The sequence below is a fragment of the Manis javanica genome, chromosome 2, assembly GCF_040802235.1.
Source record: "Manis javanica isolate MJ-LG chromosome 2, MJ_LKY, whole genome shotgun sequence".
Taxonomy (NCBI): Eukaryota; Metazoa; Chordata; class Mammalia; order Pholidota; family Manidae; genus Manis; species Manis javanica.
The window spans coordinates 94,856,379-94,868,185 of NC_133157.1; the positions used below are offsets into that span (position 1 = coordinate 94,856,379).

The following is an 11,807-nucleotide window of genomic DNA, read 5'->3' on the forward strand; positions in this document are numbered from 1 at the left end:
GTTCAGAGCAGAAATAACCCAGATTCCCACCAGCCAAGGAGTAGACACAGTATGCTGTGCCCATATGATGGGACTGCTGGGGAGACGCAGCCATGGGTGCCAGCAGCCGGCAGGGAGGCCATGCAGTGTGACCGCATCTCTGTGAAGTGTCCTACAGAGGACACTGGCCTGAAAAGCGGGGTCCTGGTTATGGGCAGGCCAGGCATGGGGCCACCTGCACAGGAGCAGGTGAGGGAACCGTGACCTTGGGTGTGGTGGTGGGAGCACAACTCCATAAGTTTGCTCAAGCGGGTGCTCACCCGGTGTAAACAGTTCATGATATGTGTCCATTAGACCTCGGAGAAGCTGCCTGAAGACCCCTGAGACAAGGCCGACTTCCAAGAAGGGAAGGCAGGCGAGTGGCAGGTCTGGTGCTGTCTGGTGGGTGTGAGCCCACGGGCAGACCCGCTCTGGTGCCATGGCTCTAGGCAGAGCCCAGGGGCAGCAACATGTGAGATGGCGACACTGCCAGTGGCACTGGCCTCCTTGGTGCCGGGTCACACTCTGGTCATGCTCTCGGCTGCTAATTTGGGCTGCTCATCTTGAGCTGCCCCCAGAGTCCCTGCTGACTATGTTTGGAGATGACATTGAAATGGCAAGTTTGCAAACATGGCTTAGCTGGAGAAACATCCCTGAAGAGGCTGTGGCCCCTGGCAGATGATTGTCACCTTGTAGATCCACCGTGTGACAATGACACTGCCATAAAGCACACCGGTAGCAGCCACGGGTCTCCTGTCACCTAACTGAAAGGCAGACACATGCAGCTCCTCCCAGTGGAGCCAGGGGAGTGGTTAGCATTCCACTGTTATCTGGGAGATGAGTGTGAGAGTGCCGCACACCAGTGCCATGTGGCACCGGGGCCTCTGACCAAGCAGGAAGGGCTGGCCATGTGTCCTCCAGGAAAGCTTACTGGGAGGCTTGGGAGGAGAAAATGAGGCGTCTCCTCAGTTCAGGGCCCAGGCCGACTTGCAAGGAGCCCTCTCCCCCTCTCCCACCTCTGGCCCCTCCATGAGGCAGTGACTCCTTCCCTGTGCCAGGTAGGGCAGAGGAGTTGGAACTTGGCAGCCATTGCTGCACCAATGTCTGTTCTGAGGCCTCCTGCCCTCTACAAGGACTATCGGATGCCCTTGGTCTTGCCAGGCTCTGCGAAGCACCCGTTGTGAGTGTGCCAGGACGGCACTGGCCAAGCAGCTGCACTTCAGTCAAGAGAAATAGAGCCGAACACTCATTAAAGGTGATGGAAACAGGCTTCACCCAGTGCTCCCATAATGGCATTGCAGTACGTGTTCAATTTCCAAATGCAAGATGGGTGGGGATTTATGTTCAAGAAGCAGAGTTGGGAGTGGGGTGCATGGAAAACTACTAAGAGGGGGCATCAAGGGCTGGGGGATTCTTGCTGAAGGCAACCCAGGGTGATCAGCCCCAGGGTAGGGGATGCCTTAGTGGGATTCTCTGCTAAGACGGGCTAAGGAAGGCCAAGGGCAGGGCCCAAGGATGCGGCGGAGGCAGGAAGAGGGCCCAGAGGAGCCTACATTCTGTCAGGACACGGGAGGAAATGTGGAGAAGATTGTGCTCAAGTTTCGGTGGGGAATGAATGAGAGAGCGGAGTATGTTAGGGAGTCAGGGAGCGGGGGCTCAGGCAGGGTGGGGAGGCCCCCGGAGGCCCTCCTGGGACTGCTCACATCCTCGAGTGGGAAAGCTGCCCAGCTGAGCTGTGATCACCCAGGGCATGTAAAGCTGATTAGCAGATGCCTGCATTCTGGGCACCCTCAGATGCCAGGAAGGAAGTCTGGTATGAACTGATGCTGCATGTCCCAGTGGGGATTTGGGGTCACCTAAGTCTGTTTCTGGGCTTCCACCTATAGCTGTTCGTGTGCTTGGTGGGGGAAAATGTGTGTAGGGTGGGGGCTTGGTTCCAGCCGAGCAGGAGAGGGTGCTGAGCGTCCTTATCCCTCTCACGGCACCTGTAGTCCCCGCCCACCTTTAGGAGCAGCCAGTGAGATGGGGTGAGAGGTGAACAAGCTCATGGACAGGAGGGTCCTGGGAAGCCCCTGAAGCCTGGTTGAGGACAGTGGATAAGGTGTCCCACACAGGTATCTCCAGAGCACGGTCCCCTCTCACACACATTCAGAGCAGCACCGTGGGGTTGGAGGGCCCTGGTGAGGAGGGGTGCCTGTACACTGGCCTCCTGGGCTGTGCTCTTCCAGATCTCCCTTCTGGGAAGGCTGCCCGCCTGCACCCTGGTCCCTGTGTGCGCTGCTCTTCTGGGAAGGGCGCTCAGCTCTTCCTGAGCATGCGGTATTTACCCAAATAACCGGGGCTTTCTCTGGTGGGCAGGTGGATGTAAAAGGAATGCCCTCTGCTTTGCTCACTGATAGGATAGAAGAGGAAAGCCAAAACAGATCAACGTAGTCTTAATGGTATCTGGAGTTTAGCCACATTCCATTCATCTTATTTTTGAGCTTTAACAAGTCAGGGAGCACACATGCAAGATTCATAGCTCTTCTCAATTTTATTTTCCTATTCACCTTTAAATTCCCTTAGTCTTAAAGAGCACAGTGAGTGAGTGGAGGCACTGGCGGCCAGGATCAGTTCTTGCAGTTTCCACCTGTCATGGGCTATGCCCAGTGCGCCGACAGCCTCCAGCCCCACAGGTGCGAAGACAGCCTCCAGCCTGGCGGGCGGCTCCCTTTGAATGGAGTTGCGCGTTTCCGTGGCTTCCCTCGGGGCTGGGCGGGACCCAGGGAGCAGGGCGCACGGGGTGTCCGAGGGCAGGCTGGGAGCCTGTCTTCATTTATACGTTTGATGTGTTGCTTACCATAAGCTTTACAACGTTGATTTTGACTTTTAAAAATATTACATTGGAATATGCTTTATCTCGGTCACTGAGTGCGGAGTGCTGCGGCGCAAACTCCCTCGGTTCTCGCCTGGGCGAGCGCCTCACCCGCCGGACCGGGCCGGCGCCCACCGCGACAGCCCCAGGGCTCCAGCCTCCCGGTCCCTGGAGGGGTCTTCTGGCCTCTCGCGTCCGTCCCACGGGACCCCGGGCCCGCGCTCGCAGCCGCCTCCTCCCTCGCCGGTGTCTGTCCCGCGAAGGTGTCCCCCGCCCGTGCTCACCGCCACCCTCGACTCCCGCTGCTGACAGCCCCCTGCGCTTACCGCCACCGCCGCCGCCGCCTGCAGGTGTCCCCGCGCTCGCACCGCACCATGGTGGATGTGTTGGGCGGGCGACGCCTGGTGACCCGCGACGGCGCGTGGGTGGAGGCCGAGGCGGCGCTGCAGAACAAAGTCGTGGCGCTGTACTTCGCCGCGGGCCGGTGCGCACCCAGCCGCGACTTCACGCCGCTGCTCAGCAGGTTCTACGAGGCGCTGGTGGACGAGGCGCGCCCCCCTGCGCCCTTCGAGGTGGTCTTCGTGTCGGCGGACGACAGCGCGCAGGACATGCTGGCCTTCATGAGCGAGCTGCACGGCGCCTGGCTGGCGCTGCCCTTCCAGGATCCGCTGAGGCAGTGAGTGGGCCGCCCGCGTGCCTCCCCTGCAGGGGGCCTCTGGGACACTCCTCACACCCCCCACAAGGCATCTCTCACCAACCACCGCATCCCCCTGCCCACCCCTTCGCGTTCGGCCTCATCCGGGGGCATCCATATCTCCAGGGGCTTGTGGAGCCCCGACCTGGCCCTCCGCAGCCTCTAGCTCGGGGTTCTGGGGCTCAGGGTTCTGGGGCTCAGGGATCTGCATTTCTAACTCTCCGGGTGCGTTGTGCGGGGGTGCTGCGGGACCTGCGGGGCGCAGGGCGGAACTCCGGAGCTGCAGGAACCCAGACCTGGCCTCATGGCGGCCTCCCTTTTGCGTGTGGGGACTGGGATTTCCTAACGGTACAGGCGTTTGCTGCTTCTGTAACTGTAGGAAGGACCAGGTTTCCGACTCCTGAGCAAGCAGGTGTCAGGTGACAGCAACCCCCGCCCTCTGAAGGGTCCCGCCCACCCTCGCTTAGAAAAGATTCTGCAATGGGGGGGCGGGGGTGCCTTGATGAACTAGAAATGGAGCCGGCTCTTCACTGGCTGGGGTCCTGGGCTCCACGGAGGGAATGGGAAGGGGTGAAAGGTGGGGGGGGGGGGTGGAGCAGGGGAGGGGCTGGGAGGACTGGGGGAGGAGGCAGAGGCGTGATGGCTGCAGGTGTGGGGGTGTCGGGGTCCCGCTCCCTGCTGTGAGCGCAGACCTGGTTAAGTGGCCTTTACAAAGTGCCTTAGCCCACCATCCCCTGAGTGCATGTGCCGGTGAATTTCTGGGTTAGTTTCAGAGGGGTCTGTGTTGCATTTTTCTAGGGATTTCTAGGCATTACTCCCCACCCCATCCCGCCCCATTAATTATCCTGAGATGACATTCCTTCTGGACAGTTAAAATGGAAGCTGACTCTGGAACTTTCCAGGGGAAGGAATTCCTCTGGAAACACAGGCTGTGGGTGAGGCTGAGAAAGCCCATGGTCCGGGCCCTCAGGGGGATGGCTGCTTCCCCAGGCCTCACCCTGCAGGACTGGAAAAAATCTTAGGCATGATAAATCTAAGTGACAGTGACAATGAATCTAAATAACAACTAACGTGATAAATCTAAGTGATTTATTCGGATTCATTACAGCCTCTCCTCTGTGGTGGTTGTGAAATGTGTTTTGATTGGCTTAGTGCTCAAGTTATACACAGACTTTAAACACCTCATTCTGAAAGTGGCAGAGGGACCGTGTTAGAAATCAGACAAAGAGTTCCAGCCCTGGGCAGCGCCCAGCTCTGGGATTCACTCGTGGATTGACCACAGGCAAGGCATTTAATTGCCCATGATGGTGACACATCATGCGACAAACGATGAAGCACAGGCACCTGAATTCTGAGGCACTCTGCAACCTGCAACCATTGGCCCGTTTCACAGGGGTGCCACTGAGGTGCAGCGACCAGTCCTACCCGACTCTGGAAGCTTCCAATCTACAGAGAGCCTCAGCAGCATGGCCTTGATGGGGAGGGCCTGGCAGGGCCCCCTTCTGTGTCCTCCTTGATCCGTCAAAGCCCCCAAGGTCCACTCAGGCAGCTGAGCAGCTCAGGACCGAGAGGAGTCCCAGCCACCTCAGCCCTCCAGCCTCTCCCTAGGAGCCGGTGTTGGTATTTCTTCTGGGGAGTGTAGCTCCTTCTCCGTCCCGCTTCCCAGGCTGAACATCATTACCCTGTCATTGCTATCTGTATGGTAGGAAGCAGGCCCCTCTGTGGGCCTTTCCAGGGCTCTGTCCTAAATTCTGCTGACCTTGGATTTATGGAATCAGATCATGAGTGAAGTGTAAGTAGCTGTTACTAAGGAAAACTAAAGGCCTTTTGGGAAGTTCCTGATGTGTGCAGAACACCGCACTCTGCTTGGTGCCATGGGAAGGTGGGTCTGGGCAGTGGTTACCTGCGCCTGACTTGCTCAGTCATGGTGAGTGGCCAAAACTGCTTCATCCACTTTCCCCTGGATGTCCTGTGACCACCTGAGTCTCTGGACAAGGAGGAGAAATCCCCACAAAGCCCCCTGGGGCCCCCTTGGGTGGGGCCGGCAGCAGGAGGGCTGCAGATGAAACACCCAGAGCCACTCACCAAGTCCCAGAGTTGCAGAGATGTTGGCTTTCCAGGGAAGCTGCCACAAGCGAGGTGCCAGTCGCTGCTCTCCTGCCAAGATGGTAATGTTTCCTGCCCCCCACAGCTGAGAGTACTCATCTCCTCTCCCCTTGCCTCCTTCCCAGCCCCATGTTCCAGATCCTCCTGGGCCTCCTGACAACACGGCCATGTGGGCACCGAATCCAGATTCCATCTGTCTACCTCCTTCATTGAGGCCCTGGGCCACCTGCCTGCTCTAACTGGGGCTCCTGGCCTCGGGACCCACATCCTGGGCCCCATTTCACACTGGCCTCACTCCTAAGAGGCCGGCCCACCAGCTCCCAGTGCTCCTGCTGCCCATGGGGCTCAGTCCCATCTTGCCTGCCCTCCAGTGTCTGACCCACACTCACCTCCTGCCCCAGCCTCCTGTTACCCCCTTTCCAGAATGGACAACTGATGTTCCAGAATGTTCCACATACTTTCCCACCTCCAGAGGCTGTACACATGCCAACCCCCAAGCCTGGAGCCCCCACTTCTCTGGCAGCCCGCACTCCTCTGTGCCCCTGGAGACACCTGGGGAGGCCTGTGCCCTTCACAGCTTGAGCCCAGTGCCACCCCCTATTAGGAGAGTGTGTTTGGAGGTCTCTTTGGCCCCAAGATTGGACCAGACTTTGTTCAGTGTTTGGTGCCTGGCGGGAGCTTGTTTGATGGATGGTTGGTACAAGTAGGGAGATCTGATGGTGGCCATGTTGGAGAGAGACAGGAGCCAGAAGTTGCCATGACAACCCAGAGTGGTGGCGCCAGGAACAAGGCTGCACTGTGTCAGGTAAAGGAGGGCAGCACATTGCAACAGTGCCCAGCACTGAGGGCAAGGGAGAGCTGGGCTCCCGCATTTCCCCGAGGTGTTGAAAATGCTGTCACCACACCTCCGTTTGGCCTGCCTCAGACTCTGTCCTTTCCAAGGCAGAGTGTGTTCTCTGTGGACACAGTGCCTAAGGGGATGGAGGCAACTTCTGGGGAGGAGGTGGTTAGGCACCTCTCCTGTGTGGCTCCAGGGCTACCGCTGTCCCCAGGCAGATGCTGCCAGGGTGGGGATTTGTTGGCCACACTGGTGACTCTTTGAAGATAAACTGGAGCAACTAAATGCCTGTTCCAAAGCCTAGCTTTTCTGGCATCCTCCTGACTGTGTGAGAGCTTTATTTAATGTTTCAAGTGATTAAAACAATGAGAGCAATTCAAAGCTTAAACAATAGAGGTTATTGATCATCAGCTTAACTGAACCACCCACAGCCAGGAGCTGGTCTCAATGGAGGTGGGAGGCCACTGAGGACACAATTTCATGACTCTGCTTTCTGCCACTCTTGCTTCTTTTTTTTTTTTTTCCCCATGGCTTTTTCCCATTTTATTTTATTTTATTTTATTATTTTTTTTGAGAGGGCATCTCTCATATTTATTGATCAAATGGTCGTTAACAACAATAAAAATCAGTATAGGGGGGTCAACGCTCAATGTACAATCATTAATCCATCTCAAGCCAAATCTCGTCAGTCTCCAATCTTCTGAAGCATAACGAACAAGTTCTTACATGGTGAACGAATTCTTACATAGTGAATAAATTCTTACATGGTGAACAGTACAAGGGCAGTCATCACAGAAACTTTCGGTTTTGATCATGCAATATGACCTATAAACAATCAGGTCAAATATGAATATTCGTTTGATTTTTGTACTTGATTTATATGTTGATCCCACATTTCTCTTATTATTATTATTTTTATTTTTAATAAAATGCTGAAGTGGTAGGTAGATGCAAGATAAAGGTAGAAAACATAGTTTAGTGCTGTAAGAAGGCAAATGTAGATGATCAGATGATCAGGTGTGTGCCTATGGACCAAGTATTAATCCAGGCTAGACAAGGGCAGCAAGACATCCACGGATGCAGAAGATTTCTCTCAAAGCAGGGGGCGTGAGGTTCTGAGCCTCACCTCTGTTGATCCCCAAATTCTCACCTGATGGCCCCCCTGCGACTGTGCCTGTCTTAGGTTGTTCCTCCCTTGAGGAATCTTACCCGTCTCTGGCTAACCAGTCATCTTCCGGGGCCATACAGGGAAATGTAAAGTTGGTAAGTGGGAGAGAAGCCATATTGTTTGCAAAGGTTAGCTTTTTACTTTGCAGATTTATGCCCTGTGGCTTCTATACCCAGCACTTGTCTCGAGGTATCTTTACCACCTGGAGGAATTATGATACTCGGTAAATTCGATATGAGGCACGAATTCTATTTAAGGGTTGTAATTAGGAAGGAAGAAGAAAAGCTATAGATGTAGCATATGAAGGAAACATGGGAGGATTGATTATTTCTTTGACATATCTTCTTGTAGAGTACCTTAAGTATGTATAGGTTTTAAACTACTAACTAATTTGTACACACATATTAACATAATAGGAATACGGTGACATAAACAAAGCAAATCTATAATTACCATCCATCTCCAGTGAAGACACACTCTTGCTTCTTGACAGGCTGTAGCCAGTTGCTACCTGGCAAATCCAGTCCGCCCTCATGGCAGCAGAGTGGCTGTGTCTCAGGCTGCGCATCTTCACACCTTCCTCTTTCCCAGCACACAGGGAAGCACTCCGCAGGTCTCCGCGGTTCTGAGTCAGCTAGTTACTCATTCTGGTGCTGGTTAGTGTAACCAGGGTCAAGGGATGTGCTGACTGGGCGGTGGCCCATCTGGAATTGGGAGTGGGTCCTTCCCATCAATAAGAAGGGCCAGTGTTTTTGATAATTTATGTTCCAAGTCCTTGCTAAACTGTACATAGATGAATCACTTAATCCTCACAACAGCCCAGTGGGCGGGTTCTGTTATAGTTATTCCCACGGTGCAGATGAGGAGTGCAGGCTTCAGGGAGGTTGATTAGCTTGCTCAAGTCTCACAGCTAGTCAATGCTGGGAAGTGGAGGGCCAGGGGTGCTGAGGCCATGGCTCCCTAGGCTGCGCAGGGCACTGTCAGCTTCCCCTCCAGGCCTGCTCTCCCCTGGGATCGTGGGCTCCACTCCTTCAGCAGGGCAGGAGACTGCATTCCTTATGATTTTGGTGCTGACCCCATACTGCTGCAGACACACTGCTCAAGGGTGGGACCCCGGGCGCCGGCTGCTGCAGCACCGGAACAGGGGGGCAGACGCTGCATCGGGACAGGGCTCATCTCCGGGAGAGGCCCCCGCAGCCCCCAAGAGCCCCCCAGGGCCTCCTCCTGGCCTGGGGTGAGCCCATGGCCCTGCATGGTGGAGACCCAGACGGACCATCAACTCCCTTTCTGAGGGGCTGGGTGCTCGGTTGAGCCTGCAGCCCTGGGAGCAGTGTGGGGACCACCCTCCGCTGGGACTGCGGGCTGCGGCTGTGGGGAGGGGCGCTGGCTGTCCCCTGCAGCCTTTTTGCAGGGGCTGTTCTCCCGGTTTCTCTTTGGGTCTGTTTGTGCTTTATGCCTTCGGGGAAAGCTAGTTTCTTGGGCATTTCCATTTCAGGGTCTGGCAGGCCCTGGAGAGGGCTGGGTCCCCACATGCCCTTCCCCACCTTAAGTCCCAGGGCCTGCATGGCTGCATGTGACCACCTCACCTCGTGCCCTCGGGCTGCAGCTGGCATGACAGCGTCCGCGTCCATGAGTCCTGCAAGGCAGCCTCTGCAGGGCCGTCTCTGTGGTGTCTTCTCAGGGAGGAGGATTCTTATGGAATGGTGGATAATTTCCTCTCACCTTTCCTTTTCACATCAGTCATCGTGGGGACTTCCAGGGTTGCTGGCCTGTGGTGCGCAGGGCTTCCTTCTGAAAAAGGCCAGACCGTGTCACCGAGTGATGTCCTGAGAGCAGGGGGGGTCACCGCGGCCCGATTCCTGATGCTCCTGGCTCCCTGTCCCTTGCTCCGTCATGGGAGAGCTTAGCTGGTCTTCCCTAAGAACCAGGTCTGGTTGTGTGGCCCCTCCAAGCTGACTCTGTGTTTTAGTGATCCCGTCCTTAATTTTCTTGGCCCTCTTTCTGCTTTCCTGGTGTTCCCTCCATCATAATTTTTTCTAGTTTCCTGGAGTAAATACGTAACTCGTGTATGTAGAGGCCTTTAGTTTTGAATAAGTTTGTTTAAGGCCACTGCTTCCTAACTGTGCCTGAGTGTATCTACAGCTTGGGAGCCATAGAACATTCTATGTTGTTCTATTAATTATTTTGTAGTCTACATTGCTATTTTACATATATGGTTATGTAGTTTTTAGACTCATTCCAAAAAGTTATGTCTTACTGGTTTCCAGTTTCCATCCCATCAGGGCCTGGTTAAGTGGTCTGCAGATCACTGGTCACTTGAGACTTACTCAGATGCCTCTGTGGCCAAGGACCTGCCAGTTTTGTCACTCTTTCACAGGTGTTTGAAAATAAGACATAGTCCCTCTTCATTGGGGTGTATGGATGATGTATTTTTCCTGCTTGGGTTATACTTTGCCCTTGACCTGGACTCCAGAAAGCAGCAGGAAGACCTGGGAAAGATGTCACAGGAGATTTGGTGGCAGGAGGGTCTCAAGTGCATTTTCCTTCCACTCAGGCTCACAGTCCTGAAGGTGACAGGTGGGGAAAACAGATGACTGCTAACATGGGCTGTGCAAGCTGGCCATGGACAGCGGCAGGATTTCATCAGCTGTCCTGGCTGGGGGCCAGGCATCCCGGCAGAGGTTATGGGGAGAAGCATGAAGCTAAGAAGGTGGACACTCCTTTCCCTAAATAAATACAAAAAATTTTGTAAAAAATGTCACACACAGCATCACTTTTTCATGGCGGAATAAACAGCCAAGAGGCGTTTCATCCATAACATTAACAAGCATGTCCTTGAATTTGTAGGGTGGAAAGCCTGGCATGCTTTGCATTTATCCAGGATTCATGAAGTTTTAACTTTAATATGTACCTGAAATTTTTCAACTGTTGAGATGCAGGAGGGTATACACATATTGGGGTATTGGTGAGTGTAGGGTTCTTCCCATCAATAAGAAGGGCCAGTGTTTTTGATAATTTATGTTCCAACTCACACAGTCCAATTTGATAGTAACTAGTCACATGTGATATTTACATTTAAATCAAAATGACATAAAATGAAAAGTCCAGTTCCTCAGGCCTACCAGTCACATCTGAGTGGGGCTGCGGCCCTGGGTTGGGCGGCACAGGTGTGGAGCAGCTCCAGCACCGAGACCTTTCCAGGGCCCACGCTGGCCACAGCAGGCTACGGGGAGGAGGGGCACAGCGGAACCCGAGTGACGGGAGGGCATGGCAGGCTGGGCGGGGAAGGCTTTGCAGGGCCAGCATGTGGGGCCCTGGCTCCCTCAGATGGGAGTGGCTACCTTCCAGAGCTGATGCTGGCCACCCTCTTCTCTCCGCAGTGAGCTGAGGGCCAGGTACCGCATCACCACCATCCCCAAGCTTGTGATCGTGAAGCCCAGCGGGGAGGTAATCACGGACAAGGGGCGGATGCAGATCCGGGAGCGTGGGCTGGCCTGCTTCCAGAACTGGGTGGAGGTGGCCGATGTCTTTCGGAATTTCTTCGGATGAGTTGGGGTCCTGGTGCCCTGGCAGGTGGCATCACACCAGCTGCTCAGCGCGACCCTGGGAGAAGAGCCTGCGTCCTTTCTCTTCACTCTGGTGCTGTTAGGTTTCAGGGCAGGAGTGCTGAGCTCCAGCAGGAGGGAAACACTGGGGCGGAGTGCCCCCCGCAGCCTGGCTGGTGGTAATTTTCATTATTTGCATAGCTTTCTCATGGGAGCTGAAGCATGTTCACACTGAGCTATCGGAAAGCCATAAAAAACGTGCATGTATACTGGCTCTTTCAGGTAAAATAATGTATTTATTAATTATTTTAATATTTTTAGAGATCTATTTATTTTAATGATTTGCTTCCACAGCTACATTTAATATTAAAGTTTGCAGAATCTGTGTGCTTTATTAAAACCTGTCTCCACCTGGAGCCCTGATTTCCTTCTCTCGTGGCAAACCAAGTGGCCTTACTTGGAAAGTGAAGCACTCCAGACCTACCATTCTCAAACACTTGGTTCTGTTTTTCAAGGGGAGTAGTTTTTAATTATGAGTCTCCTTGGGATTTTTTTCTTTGTTTTCTTACACTTATTTGAATAGC

General features: G+C 54.3%; 1 protein-coding gene across 1 annotated transcript; it reads left to right on the forward strand.

Annotated features, from left to right (window-relative positions):
* Positions 1-3,246: 3,246 nt before the first annotated feature.
* NXNL2 (nucleoredoxin like 2) lies at positions 3,247-11,566 on the forward strand. The gene is made up of 2 exons (XM_017677163.3): positions 3,247-3,548; positions 11,059-11,566. Exons 1-2 carry the CDS (start codon positions 3,247-3,249, stop codon positions 11,225-11,227), a joined length of 471 nt encoding a protein of 156 aa, XP_017532652.2. The 3' UTR covers positions 11,228-11,566.
* Positions 11,567-11,807: the final 241 nt, after the last annotated feature.

What these genes read in the sequence shown, in the direction of transcription:
- NXNL2 (XM_017677163.3), top strand. Translation starts at nt 3,247, where the DNA reads ATGGTGGATGTGTTGGGCGGGCGACGCCTGGTGACCCGCGACGGCGCG. An exon ending in TTCCAGGATCCGCTGAGGCA is followed by an intron (nt 3,549 to 11,058) that starts GTGAGTGGGCCG and finishes TTCTCTCCGCAG; the next exon opens with TGAGCTGAGGGCCAGGTACC.